General features: G+C 47.0%; 1 protein-coding gene across 1 annotated transcript; it reads right to left on the bottom strand.

Annotated features, from left to right (window-relative positions):
- Nucleotides 1-5,234: 5,234 nt before the first annotated feature.
- LOC124696799 lies at nt 5,235-7,033 on the bottom strand. Its single transcript, XM_047229467.1, has 3 exons — nt 6,258-7,033; nt 5,978-6,059; nt 5,235-5,447 (listed from the first exon to the last, which is right to left on the bottom strand). The coding sequence occupies exons 1-3, from the start codon at nt 7,031-7,033 to the stop codon at nt 5,235-5,237; spliced, it is 1,071 nt and encodes a 356-aa protein (XP_047085423.1).
- Between the last annotated feature and the right edge of the window lie 11,610 nt (nt 7,034-18,643).

The raw sequence follows: 18,643 nt of genomic DNA, 5'->3' as shown, positions 1-18,643 counted from the left end.
ATTGACAACTCCGTTGTTAAGGCTTCCAAGTGTTCTTTGTATCCCCTTGTGTCGAATCAATAAATTGGGTAATACTTCCCTCGAAGACTGTTGCGATCCCCTATACTTGTGGGTCATCACCGGCCTTGCAATTTAGGTCATACTTGGTCAACAGGGGCTAGTCGGAAGTGCCAGGGTGCAACCACCGGCAGTGCCGGCCACTGAAGAGTTTTTGCTCAACTCTTTTCACCTTTTTGAGGGGATCGATATTATCAGTCGTGATACTTTTTCTTTATCTGTCACACACTTAGCACAAAGTTAGATCGTCACCGGTGTTGTTATCAAACACGCAAAACCCTAGAGATCATGAAATGTTCCTTCACCTGCTGCTCCTTGCGTGCCCATAAAGACTCTACCTTCAGGTAGTCAAACCTCCTCCTCTTGCTGTTGCTGCTCCTTCCCTGTGCTTTTCCATGTGCACCGAGACGGATGAAACCTTGCTTGTTGTAACCTGTGTACTCTATAGGTATGACTTAGGGTGTGTTTGGCTGCCCATAGAGTCGTTTCATGGAAAATTTCGCACGTTTGGTTGCCTAGACTATCTTTAAATCTCAGCCCACACACCTCTTAACGTACCTTTTAGGCTGCACGCCGAGGAACACCGAGTCGGCCGTTTCTAGTGAGCCAAGCTCCGAGCAACCGAAAAGGGGAAAAGCATCGTTGAGTTCGTGCAAAGGCGGAGATGGCATGAGCTCACACACATGCACGAAAAGTTAGTAGGAAAAATTTCGTCACCTCACGCCAATTTGCACCGCCTACATATCACCATTCGGCTCACCATGAAATGTTGCACAACCATTTTCCCTATTCGAGCTCTTCGTCCAGGCTAGGAGCTTCACTGTTGAGCATGTAAGAATCTTTGTCTTACTCGGTCGATCTAGGACTACGGCGGCAAGCAGTCTTTTCTTCTCCAAGCTCTTCACTACCTTCTCCGCTTGTTCGGTGGCGGTGAGTACTACAACCCCTACAGATGGTAGATAAGAACTTTCAGCTCTGGTAGATATGAGTAGAGGATGTGGTAATTCTATGGTTGTATGGTTCACAATGTTTATCGATAGTGACTAGTGTGCATAATGTAGATATATATTAAAGATTTTGTGGCCATATAACAGGTTCCTCTTAGTTGTGAGTGTACGCAGATGTTACACTAGTGTTAATGTGTAGTTTATTCTTGTTTACTTGCTGAAAGCTTGCTCATTTGTACAATCATAGTACGTAGATGTGGATTGTGTATGTTGAATTTACAGATAAGACTAAATCTTTCTCGTGTGAAGTATGGTAGCTGCTAGTGTTTGTTGTTATATGATCTTTATTATCGTGCATTTCATGTGTATAAGTGCAATAATTGGTACAAGGATTGGTTCAACACAATGTAGTTCTTCTCCTTGGACCACCAACTCACTTACAGATGAGACCACGTTGTGAAGTGCATTTAGCTCAACACATTGCTCTTGTGTAGTTCATGTTGATGATGTAGTTCTTGGTGTACTTCACATTGTTGTAGTTCTAACGGTGACCAATGTAGGCCATGACCAAGAATGAGTTTAGCCAGGCCCTACTCGATACAGAGGACCTTCCTTACACATGAGCCATCATCTAGGCATGCCGAGGATCGTCATCGACACACACCATCTCATGACCGTCGTCGACCATCACCACCTCATGGACTCCATCGACATATGTCACCACATGATCATCGCCGACACAAGTCACCGAATGATCGCCATCGACCAACATCTCCTAAGGATCGTCGACAACACCCCTCAAGACATGGTGATGATGCAAGAAGACGAGATCCTCGACATGAAGGCGACAAACACCATCATAGGGTGTCTACCACTCCAAGGGTGGCAATTGCACATCAAGCGGACCTTCCTGATAAGGTGACTTACACTTCTTGTGCCACCACCACAATGGCCCCTACAACGTCATATGCCTATGGACCCCGATGCTACAAGTGCAAGCAACAAGGCCACCATACACGGGAATGTCCCAATCTCATATGTGATGTGTGAAAGGACAAGGGTCACATGATGTGGCAATGCACAACGCCATGCGCCAAGAAGATCTACTTCGACGAGATGAATGCCAAAGCTGCCATGAAGACCAATTTGGGAGGCGATGGAGTTGAGAAGGTTGAGCAGGGGATTTTCCCTTCAACCAAGGAGGTGAATGGAGTTGAGAATGGTGAGAATGATGAGAATGGGATTTCCCCTTCACCAATGGTGGCACATGGATATGAGAAAACCGAGCCTACTCCTATATGCTTGAATGACGAGATGGTACCAATCCAATGTGAGCATGAGAGCCACTTAGCTCACTTGAGTGAGAGTGATAGTGAGTTGAGTGACTCCCACCCCATATGTGAGATTGAGTGCTTCCATTTGGAGGACATGAGTGATACACCAAGTGAGTTGAGAGAGGTAGTTGATAGGTCCATGGAGGCCATTTCATCTTCTAACACCTTAACCTCTCCCTCTATTGTATTTTCCCATGTTGCACTAGGTTCCATGAATGATGAAGCGCCGATCATGGAGATGTACATGGTGCATAAAGATGATGATATCACACCATGCTTACAAGAAGATGAAGATGTTGGCCACATGGATCCTACTACTTCTACAACACCTACTTCAAATGAGTCAGACTACAAAGGTGACTATATGGGTGTTGATGATGCCATGATCCCACTAGTGGACATGAAGATTGATGTGTGTATGCATGATATTGATGCTACAATTTCCATGTCACATGCTATGTTCTTATTCCCATGTCATGTTTTGCTTGATAACAATGTTGAACATGTGGAATTACTTGCATGTGACAATTTGACCATGCCATGCTATGATTAAAACTTGAACAACTCTAGATGTTTGCAATATTCTCCCATTAATGCAACCAAAATTTTGAATACTTTCTCTTTCCAATGTTTGGTTTGCAATAATATTAATTCGCTTGTAAATGAGATTTCCCCCATAGCTTTCTCAAATTTTGGAGATTTTGCCTATGTCCATGTTGAGCATGTCCCCATGTTTACCTCGCATATTCAACATATCTATTATGATGCTTTGCCTAACACTAATGGTGGTGTGCAAAATAAATGGAACATTATGATGGAGGATGTGTTCATGTACCATGCACACTCGTTCTTTGCTTTGCCTAATGTGTGTGTAGGTACGCGGAAGACAATATCAACCTCGATTGAGAACGAGTTGACAAAAAGAGCTCCTGAGAGTATGATACAAGTGAGCTCCAATGAGTGGGGTTTCTCCCACACACACTTCGACTACACAAGATCTCTCAATAAGAGCACACCGACACTTTGATAAGGTGACCTCCTTCTACTTAAGGCCTCTTCCTAAACCCGTTGAACATTGGCTACGCTTCGAGTATTTCTTTGTTTTTCTTGTGCTATTAATAGGGCTCTTGAGAAGTGAAGGGACATTCAAGCGTTGGTGTCATCTACCTTCTCTACACATTCATGATGAGTTATCATCGAGGACGACTCTTTTCAAGTGGGGGGAGATGATGCAGCCCGACCTTTGGTCTTCGCCGCATCATGTGCATCAACACGGAGACGTCACACAAAGGTGAATCTTCTCCTTTATTTGTGCCTACAATTGTCCATGTGGAATGGTATGCTACTTCATACTACGTCATATGTGTATGATAGGGATGCATCGACAAGCACGGAGGGAAGGGAGGATGACATGGACATTCGAAGACTCAAGGCCGAGGTCGTGGAAGCATGGAAGAAGAGACGGATGATGAGATGGCCAAACCAGCACCGTCGGATCCCACGCCGATCCAAACCAGCGCCCAATCCGGCGTGCCAGAATCCATACCGAACCAAACCGGCGCCCAGCCCGGCACCACCGGTCTTACCGCTGAAATGCTACGAGGAGTGCTGCCTTTTCCATTGGCCTTGTACCTAAACTACCCCTCCTTAGTGGATCCCTATATATAGTTCCCCCTCCCCACCTAAGAACCCAAGTCATAGCTTGATGAAGAATTAGGCCCATGACTCCACCATCTCTTGGGATTAGTGAAACCACCTCCTCTCTTAGACACAAATTTATGAGTTTTATCAAGGTTCTCTTTATGTGATTGGCATCTCGCTTGTGTGATTCTACTTCGGTCTCTCGCACTAGTGATTCCATCGATTGCATACCGATCTCTTGCTCGGGGATTCTACCTCGTGTCTCTCCCTTGAGTGATTCTATCGGGGCGGTGTTTCGGGCCGTTGAGAGCAAACCGGACTGTATCAAATTGTTTTGTGTGCGTTCATTGAGTTTTTCGTTGTGTTCTTCGTGTTCATCCCTCTCCCCCTCTTGTTCTTGGTCAATTCGTGAGATCGGGCAACAAACCGAGGCTTAAGACCTCATCACGAGATATGTTGTTCCCAATGATCACGTACCCTTAGAATATAGCAATGCTATCACCACGAAGATTGTGTTCTGTTGTGGTGGATTTTAAAAGGATGAGAATGTTTCTATCATCCTAGATAGGACCAACGAAATGAAGGCTGGTAATTTCTCGACAACGTGTGTGCATCATCAAGAGCGACATGAGGACATAAAAGGGTAACAATGTTGCCAAGAATGTGTTTGAATACTATGGCTCAGAGGTGTCCTCATAGCAGGTGTACATCCATCTTAGGAAGTGGAAAGCTTAGAAACCTTAGAGCTGCATTACAGAATGAGGACACCTGCGCCCTTATCCCGGAGATTGAGCACTACAGAGGCCATGTTACGGTACTAACACTTGTTTCAGCTCATCTAACATGTCACATTTTCCAGTTCATGTAACCTGCGAGTACTAACAAATTGTCCTCCCGCCTGAGGATCACCCCATGGATGTCGAGCACATTAACCAGCCAATTGACGTAGATGCAAGATATATTCTTCTTGACACGTTTCTCGGTATAGTATAATACGATGAAAATTTTCATGTTGTGTTTATATTAGTTGAACGTGGAATAGTAGTCAATGGTTGGCCAATTATCGAACATCTAGCTAACTTTTTTTCTTGCGAGAATCGAAAAGCAAGCCTATGTTGATCATGCAAAACAGGATGTGGATCGACTCATATGTAACCAACGCAAGAACGCGGTGGTGGAGTAAAATTATACACCACTAAAATCTGCAGAGGCAGAGCCATTGTTCAGTTCAAATAAGCATGTGAGTGTATATATGTTAACCGCAGAGCGAGGGTATCCTGAAGGAGAAGAATGAGGAGGGGAGGTGGCCCGTCCTCCTGATGTAGTCGGCCTTCTCCGACGTCCTCGCCGCTCCCTCGTTCAGCATGGCCTCAGCGCTCGCCCGCTTCTCCTCGGCGACTCGCCTCGCCTCCGCCAGCTTGTTGGCGAGCTTCTCCTGCGCCCGAGCTTTCATCTGCTCCGCCTTCATCTGCAGAGCCATTGTTCGGTTCAGATAGGCATATGAGAATTTTGGAATACGGTCATAGTGTGCAGGGATGAGTAGCAAGAGTTTAAACACCCGGCCGACAGTGTTCATGTGGCACATCAGTGAATGCTCGCAGGCCGCAGCAGATCTACTGTGGTAATGTCGAGCAGTTCGTTCATAAAGCACCAGTACGGTGAATTGAATTGGGTCAGTGTAGCGTTTCAAAATTACTGTGTCATTTAAGTTTAGCAGAGCTGTTTGTCTGCTTTCTGTCTACTCCTGTGCACACAGGCAGACATGCAGTGAATTCTAACTGTACCACTGAAAAAACTGATCAAGACTGAATGGAATTCGTGCGAGAAATGATGGTATCTGCAACTACTTTCTACAAGACCTTTTCGCAACCATTGCAAAAGATTGAACACTTGAAAGGTTGATTGCTCCTAGCACGTTGGTGCAGAAGGATACTCACTTGGGAAAATGGCCAAAACAGAAATGTATCTACACACACGCAAACAATGAGAAAATCGTACCTCGATTCTCTTCATCTCCATCTCAGCTTTCCTCTTCTCATGGTTCTCCCAGGCCTGTATCTTCACCTCTTCACGCTTGTATCTGAATTCACCGAAACAGGGGAAGACAAACTCATGATTTAAGCAATCTAACTACTCCCTCCGTTCCTTTTTAATTGACTCGGATTTAGTACAAACTTGTACTAAATCCGAGTCAATTAAAAAAGAACGGAGGGAGTAGCAGATAACACTGACAATTCTGAACACAATGGACAAGATCTGATCGCATTCGCATTCTTACCTCGCCGTGAACTTTGCACGCTCGGCCTCGTCCCAGGCCGCCGCGCGGGACTCGAGCGTGTTTGCTCTAGGAACTCGACCGTCCACCCCGCCGTCGCTCGGCGCCTCGCCGCCACTGACGACACTGCTCGACACCATCTGCTCGGCCGTCCTGACCACCCCGGCGACAACGCCCACGGGCAGCTCGTCCTGCCGCCGCCTCCCGGGCGTGGACGACCGCGACGGGACCGGACTCCGCGCCACGGGCGTGGTGGCGCGCAGCGGCGTGGCGGCCCTGGACGGCTCCTTGCTGGCGATGGGGGTCATCTCGGTGCCCATGTCCCGCAGGCACACCGACACGGGCGAGCCGTACCCGTGCCCGTGCGGGCGCAGCAGCATGCCGCCGCAGTCCACGTTCTTGGTCTCGCCGACGTCGTCGCCGCTGCCGCCCTCGCCCAGCTGCGGCGGAGTCGGGGGCGCCACCACCATGTTGTACTCGACCCCGCCGTCCACGCTGCTGCAGGAGACGCGCCCGTTCTGCGATGACGAGCCCAGCAGCCGCCGGTCGTCGGCGTTGGAGTTGCGGGGCTTGGCGGCGGCCCCCTTGCCGCCGTGGATCCCGTCGCCGCCGTTGGACATGCCGACGAGCCACTTCTGCGCGTCGTCCCACTTGGAGGGCATCGGCTTTAGCCTGGACGGCGCGGCTTGGCTCTTGCGCTGCGGCCGCCCGCTGGCCGTGCCATTGGTGGTGTAGCTGCTGTAGCACTCCTTGTCGTCCACCTGCCGCGCCGCTTGCATTGTCGTCTGAGCAGATGCGATCGGAGCTCAGAGCTGCGGGTGAACAGAAAGCTCTGTTCTTGGCGCAAACGTGCGACTGGAGAACCAGTGAACCAGATCTAGCTGCGGAAAAGGTAGGGAATTTGGTCACTTTCGATGGAAAGGCAAGTGATAAACTACATACATCGTCGCCGGAATTCGCTCGGTGTGCACGGCGAGCACGGACACCGACGGAAAAGAAAGGAAGACAGTACCACCGTTTACTCAACAGAAAACAATGGCATCTCCCATAGTATTCACAAGCAATTTCCTCGAACTATGCCACAAAATAATCGAAAGTTATGTACTCCGTACTTTAACCAAGAAGAGATGCAAAAGTGCCCATATTCAGTTCCCCTGTTATTCCCTCTTTTCCACGAAAAGCCATGACATCGCCATCATATGAAGTGACCCCAAACTACACCACTTCGACAGTTACACAACGGGAAGTGTCAAATCTACTCAGCTGGCAGCAATGGCAGAAAAAGGCTTGGAAAAAACCAGAAAAGTTGCTGAGAGCTCACTCACCTTGGGAGCAGGAGCCTCTGCAGGCAGGCAGGGTGAAGAATGGGAGAATGAAGACTGAAGAGAGGATGGCAGGCTGCAAAGGGGCAAACAGGCTAGTTGTGCTGCTGTCTAGGTTCCATCTTCTCTCCACGGGCTCTTGATCAGATCGCGTTTTGCTTGACCGTTGAGGCAGCACAGCAGGGCGCACATGGGTTACTGCAGATTCCACGAGATAGATCGGTGGCGCTACGTGCAGCATATATTAGAGAAAACAAAACAGCGTTCTGTGCTGCAATTGGCTAAACAAAGTATTCTTAACGACACGTCGCAGGGTACTGGATCGCAGATTGGTGGTGTACCGGTGCAATCATTCCCAATTCATCACTATGCAAAAAGGCATAACCCTTTTCTTACAAAATATAATATGACAATATCCACACGGCACCACTTCCATCAAGCCACACTACTCCCTCCATCTTATGAAACATGTCTTAAATTTGGATGTATTGTTGTTTTGTTTCATGGGACAGAGCAAGTGCTTCAAATCCAATTGGAAATATTGTTCTTTCTAGACAAACTTGCAGAAACATTTTGATGTAATGGAATTATATTACGTTGATGTCATAGTTTTTCAGTAATTTGTCACAATTTACAAGGTGTTGCTCATGGCTAACTAAGTGATTTACTGTAGACAAGATGCTTTGGCACCCAGAAGCATATCACGTGCGATCCTGATTTTTGAAATGAGTTTTAAACTTATTTTGAAATATCAAAAAATTCTGATAAAAAATGACACGCATACATCTTGATGTTATATGTGCTCACAAAGTTTTTTCAAGGAAAAACAGATATATTTTGTGTTGTGTGTAAAAATCACAAATCTTGGTGCTTAAAAAGCTCTTCACGACACATTTTTTTTAACATGTGACACAAATATTGTCGGTTTTCCGTGCAACTTAGCGTGCACACATAGAATGTCCAGTCATGGGTGCAATTTTTCTATTGTTTTATATTTTAAAGTATTTTTCCGCTAGCAGGAGCATGTACATCCAAGATCAAAAGTGGATTGTGATATACTCCATGCGAAATTGTAAATTGTGCGTTCGCAGCATGACCCAATGGGTGTAACATGCACCTTTTGAGATTCTTGACTTTGGCTTGATAACTTTGAGTCACTAACATGTGGATCCAGTGGCGGACCCATATAAAATTCTCAACGGGGGCAATTCAGATGAGTGGGGACAATCCTAGTTTAAAGCCATTTTTTTTGAAACATTTTTGTTCAAGTTAACATATGTCATTGCATTCTAAAAAAAGTTAATGGGAGCACTGCCTCCACTCAGCTCTTTATGGGTATGCCCATATGTTTATCCCACATCTGACAACCCATATGTTATTGACATGAACTGGAAGCAACCTGACTTCGTGGTTACTACGTAATTTGTGTACCTAGGAACAGATTGATCCTTAAACACCATAATTAAGATCATAGGTTTTGTATTCAGTGTTTCAAAATCGTGAACAAATGGAACACTAATTTATGAATTTGGACTGGCTCTAGGGCACTATAATAATAAACACTGCATGCACACTATCATGGAGTACTTACTAGCTAATCATGAGCTTGGCTCGCGTGAATCGTTATTTTGATAGAAATGAAACGATATAAAAAAATCTCAGTTCTTTATAATTGGAAATATGAAATGTTTCCTTTGTTTGCTGTTAACAATATATAAAGTTATCTTGTATAAATCATGTTGCACACTGGGTAACAAATTCCACTGGTTGCGCAAGGTGTGGATAAATCCCGTTTTGTTTCCGGATTGAGCTGAAAAAATAAACACGGTGGACTAGTGAGATATCACTAGCCTCTAAAGACTCCGAGTAAATGCTTCAGCATCCACTTCGATTTTGGAGCACAGTGCCGATTATGGATGCTTAGTAACTTCTTTGGATAACACTTGTTTATAGAATCAGTTTTGTGTGAAGTAATTTTACTGTCTTAGAGAGTAATACTTTGTTTCTTTTATCTAACTAACTTAAGGATATCTAAAACTAGGTTCTCGCAAAACTAGGAAACCGAGTTTTGGGAAAGCAACTATTAGTCTTTTTTTGTATAAACATTTTCATACAATGGTCAGTAACCATATTCCTACTTACTATGCTGATTTATTTTAGAAGATCATCAAAAAAAAAGATAACCCAAACATGATTTATATAACCGATTTTATTATTCATCGACTCCAAATAGGTTTGTACAAACTTTGTTGTTCCCAACAGAATAATTAGTAAAACTGGCTTTCCCAATAATCTTGCTAAAACCTATCGCTAATACTCGGTAGCCAAACAACCACTACATCATTTCTATTGCGATCTACTCGTTGGCAGATAGTACCATGCATCCAGCGGCGCCCTAGCTGAAGCACTGAGATCTCACGAGTGTTATGTACAATACAACCGTGGATTATCTAGCGTGTAAGAGTCACATATATTCCTGGCACCTTCCATTTCTACGGAGTAGCTAGCTGGCGATGAGATGATAATACTCTCTCCAGTTTAAAAGAATTTCTCAAAAATGCATCCATTTTTGTACAATTATTTCAAACCGGAGGAAATATACAAAGAAAAAAAACCAACTCATTCCTTAAGCTATGAAGTGTCACTTGCATGAGGGGGATAAGATAGACGCTGTAAGTTATATTCATGGCAGCGCCTATGTATACATTATTTAATTAAATATGGTGGGAGTGAGGTTGATCCAAACTCGTGAGCATATATAGTGCAACACGAATATTGCATGAGGGCCAGCTACAGTACCACGTTGTCAATACTATGCGATCCTACCAACTATGAACAATCAATACTTAAGATCGAGCACCCGGAATGTGATATTCGTGCCTTAAGTGAGAGGGTAAGTTGTAGACTCTACATTTACATACTGAATATGGCATCCTTTCAAGCAAACTGGATTTTTTGCAGTCTTACCGATGAACTCCTGCAAGAGATAATTGAAGCATATTGGGGCAAATAGTATTCTCTATGTTATTATTTTCTTCAGTTAGGGTTGTGCACCATGGGTCGATCTTTGGAATCGTGCTAGACTGGACTATGACAAAAACATGATACGCACTAGTTTAATGTAATAAAATATTTTAGCACTTCATTGGTTTGATTCATAAAGTCAAGTTCATAAAAAAAATCAAGAGGATTCCAGTTAATACACCCTTCTGACACAAAAGTTTTCTCATAGGACAATTTTTCGTTCAAATTAACTCATTTTTGGTGAAAGTTAATATCCACTTCTCGGCAAAATAAAGTGAACTGACAATTGAGAATGGTAACGGAGGGTCGCCTCTTTGCTGAGTGGATCAACGACCCCTCTACACAAGCTTGCTTAGGAGGAGGAGGAGACACTGGACCATATATATCAACCGGGCCACGGGGGCCGTGGGCGCAGGTCATGGAGGCGGTAGTTGCGGACGAGGAGTCCGGCAACGCACGGGGTCATCTGTGCTCACGTCGCCTCAAGCTGCGGGCGCTCCTTTACACCGACTTGGTCGGCGCGAGTGTAGCTGCCGCACATCCCGGCCGGATATGGGCTTGGCCCATTATCGCGCAGCGCCTGTTGTTTTCGTTCGCTGGTGTTTCAGTTTGTTGCTTGTATCGACTTTTTGTTCCGGAATTTACTTATGAATATTTTTTTCAGTATGTTCAGATTTGAATTTTTTGAACATTCTCAAAAAATGTTCAGATTTTTTTTTTTATTTTTTTCAAAATTTGAACATTTTCGAATATGAACATATTTCAAATTTGAACATTTTTAAAATTTATTTTTTTAATATTTCTTTACAAAATCATTGTAAAATATAAAAAAATCATGTTTGAACGGTTTTTAAATTTGAACGGTTTTCATATTTGAACGTTTCTCAAAATTGAACGATTTTTAAATTTGAACTTTTTCTCAATTTGAACATTTTTAATTTGAACAAATTTTAAAGTAAACATTTTTTTAGTTTGAACAAATTTTAAAATAAAACATTTTTTAATTTGAACAAATTTTAAATTGAATTTTTTTATGCATGAACATTTTTTAGTTTGAATATTTTCCAAATTTGAACATTTTTATATTTGAACATTTTCTTAATTTGAATTTTTTCAAATATTTATATTTTTCGAATCTGAAAAATAAAAGTAACAAAAAGGAAACAGAGAAAAAAAGAAACAGAAAAAAAAACAGGAAAAAAAAACAGAAAATAAGAAACAAAAGAGAAAAGAAAAATCAAAAAAGGAGGCAGCCCCTACCTAACTGGACCGGCCCGTACCGCGCGCGGGGTGTGCGGCGCGCGGTACACGCCGACCTGGTCGGTGTATAGGGTTTGCCCGCGGCGACCTGGTTAGTGTATAGCGTTTGCCTCAAGCTGCTTCAGCCTCACGCAGAGGTCCGGTGGCGCGCGATGGCCGTTTGGGCCTAGCACGCCCAACGCCACGGGCTCGCCTGACACCGTGATGCCGTCTTCTGTAAGCGCCTTCCATGAGGGCCCGCAGCGGGCCATGATATCAAAAGAAATAAGTTCATACTCCATAGCGATCGGTCCCACTGTTCTCCATTTTGACCAAGAGTATTTCGAATATAATTATCCATCTACAATTTTAGAGCCAATATCCAGAAAATGATCAGTGTCTCAAGTATGATCAATTAATTACGCATCAGAAGTAGGAGTAGACGGTATTGAAACAGGTTTCGCACCCTTCTTCCAATAGTAATACTAGAAGGCACTGCATAGTAGAAGGTGCTGCATCCATTAATTATGCATCTAGAGAAGCATGTTCTTGTGTCAAAAAGTTTCCGTGCATGAACACATTGAGATGTAAGATTTCACCATGAGGGCATCTCTAGCGGCGCGACAAATTTCGGACTTCCAAACGGACGCGTCGTGTCCGTTTGTGTCGGGCCAAATGGTCGAAATCGTCCGGGCGTCCGTTTGCGTCGGGGGTGGCTCCAGCGGCTCGACGCATCATTTTATTTTCATTCATGAAGCCATAATTTACATTGATAAAAAAACATAAAAAAGCCAGAAAGGCGTGCTAAAAGTAGGTGCTGCCTACTGACCGTCGTCGCTGACGAGGTCAATCAACTCCGGCGTCGGCCATGGAAGCTCGTACGCCGGCGGTGGAGGAGGTACCGCCGCATGGGCAGGAGGCTGTGCCAGGGATCCCACGCCGGAGCAGCAGGCGGAGCGCGGTCGTTGGAACGCATCGGCGTGGCCGGAGGAGTCGCCGGCCTCCCCTGTGCGAGCGCTGACTCGCGGAGCTGGATTGCGAGCCCGTCCCACAAAGCGAGCTCGTTGAGCTCGTCCTGCTCGGCCGTGGGGCCAGTGCCATGGCAATGGCCTCCTCCTCGGAAATGTCCGGCGGCTGGGTCTCCGGATCCCACGCCGGGCCGCCGTCGTCGTGGTCGTACTGTGCCATGGTCACGTCCTCGTCCTCGTCCTCGTCGCCGTCCTCGTCCGCGTCCTCCTGGTCGTTCTCTTCTTCTTCTGCGGCGATCTCGTGCTCGAAGTAGTCTACGTCGGCGAGGTAGCTAGCGTGGCGGCGCGCGTCGAACTCCCACGTCCGATTGAAATCCATTTGTAGGAGTTTAGCGCGTACGCCAGATCCTCCCGTAGATCCGACGGCAAGATCGCTTGACAGCGGCGCACCTCGTCCCGCCGCTCTTGGCCCTCGCGCGGCACGGGGGGACCGGCACGCGCCTCGAGTTGAGGTACCAGCCCCCTCCCGGCAAGTTCGCGTCCGGCCATGGTACCGGCCGGTTTTCCTCCCATAGCTGCCGCGCGAAGTCGACGCGGACGTACCGGCTAACCTGTGCCTTCTTGCCGGACCGCGAGCCGCTAGACTCGTGGTCGTTCTTCGTCTTGCGGAACGGCCAGCATTTCTTCCCCATGGCGTCGGTGGGGTGGATACCGTGGGATGTGGCAATTGTTTGGTCGGGGAAATGGCCGCCGGCAGCGTCCCTTTAAGAGGCTCGGACGCCATCTCGCCTTCAATGGCCTGCCACTGCAACGCTGCCTCGCTGCGCACGCTCGCGGAAGCTGAGGCGCGCCATTAACGCGGCCCTGCAAAGGCTGCAGCGCGCCGCTCGCAAGTAATGCCGCGGAAGACGATGCAGTTCTGTCCCTGCCAGGCGGGCCCGTGCGAGGACCGAGCGGACACTTTGCGCGTCCGCTCCGCATCCGCAGAGATGCAAACCTAGCGCATATTTGGACCAGGTTTGCATCTTCGCGGAAGGTAGTACCAGACGCATTTTCGATCACGGTGGATGCAAACGAATGCTCCTGAGATACTTCTAAGGTGGTTGAGTACAACTTTGCACGTGAGAAGGCGTGATATTTGATATGAAATGCACCTAGATGTATAGGAAGACAACATCATGCGATAGAGCGTGCTCTGGACACAACGTGGAACATAGCGCACGCACAGTGCCCTCTCCGACGACATAGTCAAAAGGGATGGCCACATCCATGGATCCCCTCGTGATAAGAGTATTTCCAGCCATTTTCGCGACGAGGCCTCTAGGATGTCTTTTTTTCATTCGGATGGATGAAAACGCCCAGTCGCGCCTCCGGACCCTCGTTTTCGTCTGGATTAGGCCTTTCATCCTTCCGGAGAGCCCATGCCATCCCCGGCCCCTCGGGGGAGCGCTCGGGGACTCCGGACGAGAGAAAAGCGCGGGAACCGCCGAGAAAGTTTCCCGCGCGGCTGGTGGCCCCAACTTGTCGGCGAGAGAGACCGATCGTCGTCCTCATCGCATCGTCTTCCGCGCGCTGGAAAAGCCTGCCGCCGGTCAGTCTTCGCCGGACAGTCGTTTCCACGCGGCGAGTTAATGCCGTCGCCTTGGTTTCAAGCGCCGAACTACTGCTTCTGGCCACATTCACCACGCTCACTGTGCTCAATCTTCCCCAATCTTCCCCAACCTCGAGCGAGAGCTAGCGGTGAACAAACAATGGCGAACGACGGTGCGGCCAACAATGGCTTCGGCCGCCGCTCTCTCCACCAATGGGAGGGCCGGCTTCTCCACATGGCGGGCTACCCGGCGCCGCCGGACTTCCGCGCGCCGGGAGGATGGTGACTCAGCGTGGGCGGTGATGACCCACAAGTATAGGGGATCGCAACAATCTTCGAGGAAAGTAAAACCCAATTTATTGATTCGACACAAGGGGAGCCAAAGAATATTTGTAAGCATTAACAGCGGAGTTGTCAATTCAGCTGCACCTGGAAACAAACTTGCTCGCAAGAGTTTATCAGTAACAACAGTTTTATAGCAGTAGCAGTAGTGAAATATAAGCAGAAGTGTAATAAAGACAGCAGGATTAAAATACTGTAGGCACAGGGATGGATGAACGGGCGCTGCATGGATAAGAGAACACATGTAACAATTGATGGGGCGTGATGCACACGTCCGTTGGGAACACCAAGAGAAAGGTGTGATGCGCACAGCAGCAAGTTTTCCCTCAGAAAGAAACCAAGGGTAGCGGACAATTGCAAATTAAGCTTGAAGCACACCAAATGCCCGCTCGACATCCTTCCTGCAAGCCTCCTATCGCGAAGCAAAGTGGCAATTCTTCTGACCTGATGGAGCCGAGATTGTTTTGACAAAAGTGGCCCATTTTGCATATATACCATCGGCTAGATAATAGCCTTTGGTATATTGGTGGCCATTGATCTCATAGTTGCATGGTGGAGCATGCCCTTCCACTAGTTTGCTGAACACCGGAAACTGCTACAACACGTTGGTGTCATTGTGTGATCCCGCCATGTCAAAGAAAAAATGCCAAATCCATAGGTAATAATCTGCCACAGCTTCAAGCACCACACGTCAATATCCATGATGCCCTTTGTATATACCTTGCCAGGCAAACGGGCAGTTCTTCCATGATTAGTGCATGCAATCGATGCTTTCAAGCATTTCAAGAAATCCTCTGGCAGCATTTTGTGCCATGATCCTTGCAGGCTCTTCTTCAGTTGACCCTCTCAAGTAGTATTTGCCAAACTTTCTCACCACAGCTCGGCAAAATTTGTACATGCACTCAATGACAGTAGACTCACTCATGCGAAGGTAGTCGTCTGATGGCGTGTATTTCACACGTTCGTTGGGCAACCCCAAGAGGAAGGTATGATGCGCACAGCAGCAAGTTTTCCCTCAGAAAGAAACCAAGGTTTATCGAACCAGGAGGAGCCAAGAAGCACGTTGAAGGTTGATGGCGGCGGGATGTAGTGCGGCGCAACACCCGAGATTCCGGCGCCAACGTGGAACCTGCACAACACAACCAAAGTACTTTGCCCCAACGAAACAGTGAGGTTGTCAATCTCACCGGCTTGCTGTAACAAAGGATTAACCGTATTGTGTGGAAGATGATTGTTTGCAGAGAAAATAGTAAAAACAAGTATTGCAGCAGATTTGTATTTCAGTATTAAAGAATGGACCGGGGTCCACAGTTCACTAGAGGTGTCTCTCCCATAAGATAAAAGCATGTTGGGTGAACAAATTACAGTCGGGCAATTGACAAATAGAGAGGGCATAACAATGCACATACATGACATGATAAGTATAGTGAGATTTAATTGGGCATTACGACAAAGTACATAGACCGCCATCCAACCGCATCTATGCCTAAAAAGTCCACCTTCAGGTTATCATCCGAACCCCCTCCAGGTATTAAGTTGCAAAGCAACGGACAATTGCATTAAGTATGGTGCGTAATGTAATCAACAACTACATCCTCGGACATAGCGCCAATGTTTTATCCCTAGTGGCAACAAGACAACACAACCTTAGAACTTTCTATCACTGTCCCAGTGTCAATGCGGGCATGAACCCACTATCGAGCATAAGTACTCCCTCTTGGAGTTAAAAGTAAAAACTTGGCCAGAGCCTCTACTAGAAACGGAGAGCATGCAAGATCATAAACAACACATGTGTAATAACTTGATAATTAACATGACATGGTATTCTCTATCCATCGGATCCCGACAAACACAAGATATAGAATTACAGATAGATGATCTTGATCATGTTAGGCAGCTCACAAGATCCAACAATGAAGCACAATGAGGAGAAGACAACCATCTAGCTACTGCTATGGACCCATAGTCCAGGGGTGAACTACTCACTCATCACTCCGGAGGCGACCATGGCGGTGTAGAGTCCTCCGGGAGATGAATCCCCTCTCCGGCAGGGTGCCGAGGAGATCTCCAGAATCCCCCGAGATGGGATCGGCGGCGGCGGCGTCTCAGTAAGGTTTTCCGTATCGTGGTTTTTCGCATCGGGGTTTCGCGACGGAGGCTTTAAGTAGGCGGAAGGGGCAGAGTCGGGGGCCGGACGAGGGCCACACCATAGGGCGGCGCGGGCCCCCCGGGCCGCGCCGCCTTGTGGTGTCGCCACCTCGTGGCCCCACTTCGTGTGTTCTTCGGTCTTCGGAAGCTCCGTGGAAAAATAGGACCCCGGGTCTTCGTTTCGTCCAATTCCGAGAATATTTCGTTACTAGGATTTCTGAAACCAAAAACAGCAGAAACATCAACTGGCACTTCGGCATCTTGTTAATAGGTTAGTTCCAGAAAATGCACGAATATGACATAAAGTGTGCATAAAACATGTAGGTATCATCAATAATATGGCATAGAACATAAGAAATTATCGATACGTCGGAGACGTATCATCGTCCTGTGTATCAGCAGGTGCTCCGTATACAAGCATTCTCATAGTGGCGGTGCACTTATGAATCGACGAGAACCCGGCAATGCTTACATCATCGTGCTTGAGTTTGAAGTAGGGGTCGAACTCTCGAACGCCGTGGAGGATATTCATGAACAAACCTTTGCTCATCCTATACCGGCACCGAAAATTGTCGGCATGTGTTTCCTCATGTGCGAATTAGTCGTTTTGCAGCATGGTATGCCCCTCCATCCTCTGCCGGGGCTTCGACTTCTTTCTCCCCGGCTTTCATCCTCCGGGGTGCGGCCTCTTCCGCTTCTCCGCCTCGGCGTCAATCATGTCCTGGAGGGACGCGATGATCAGCAAATGCTCCCGGATGTCGTCGTCGAAGGCTTGCTCGTCCTCCAGCAGTCGGATAAGCATCTCGTCGTCGCTATCTATGCCTGTAGCAAAATTAATGGTTAAAATTGTGCCGCGGTATACGAAGCAACGAATAGCGGCCAATCGCGCCTACCTGACAAGTCGTCGAACAACTTGTGTGTGCAGAAGTGGGGCGGATTTGACACCGGGTTCTGGGACGCGCTGGCGAAGCGGCGGCGGCGAAAAGTCCGGCAAGAGAGCCAGCCGCGGCGATGGTGCCGACTCTCAAAAGAGATCAGCCGTCAAAACGGCCGGCAAATCCAGCGGCAGCAGAGGGTGGGAGGCGCGACGAGAAATAAAAGGCGTGAACCAACGGTTATGAAAATAGTCGCCGATAGGTGGGAACCCGCCTCGTTTTTCGTTGTGTCCGGTGTGCCCCGAGCATCTCCTGTGTAGCGAGAACGGGCTCAGGGCACTGGATACCGTATTGGACCGTGCCGGACAAAAGATACTTTGGAGCACGCGGCTAAAAATGTTTTTTACCCAGCGCGCCCAAATCCCTTCGTGGGACGCTTTGGGGAAGCGGCTGGAGATGCTCTTACATTAGCTTTGGCAAATCTATATTTCGTATCATTGATGGCATCACATGTTTCAGTCAAGTACCCCAAATTCCCATGTTTCCGTTTCCTGAAAATCCATCTTTTAGCGTGGAAAATTTAGTTTTTGCAGCGTTGATGAATCACATGTTTCAGTCAAGTACACAAAATTCATCCTGTTATTTTTCTGAAAATCTAGCTTTTAGCGGTTGTTCATAAGCTATCATTTTCTTTGCCCATGGGAAAAATTTACAACCTTCCAGCTCCTTATGTAACGTGTGCCCCCTCTTCCCTTGCAGATGTTAGTCTTCTCTCTGCCTCTACTAGCACCAGTCTATCTCTGCTAGAAGTAGAGAAGATTTTGTGTGGAAAAAAGAGAAGTACAGGTTTATCCACAGGGAGAGACCACCTATTTTATGA

This window comes from Lolium rigidum, chromosome 3, assembly GCF_022539505.1.
Source record: "Lolium rigidum isolate FL_2022 chromosome 3, APGP_CSIRO_Lrig_0.1, whole genome shotgun sequence".
Classification (NCBI taxonomy): domain Eukaryota; kingdom Viridiplantae; phylum Streptophyta; class Magnoliopsida; order Poales; family Poaceae; genus Lolium; species Lolium rigidum.
This window is presented reverse-complemented; position numbering and strand designations above follow the sequence as displayed.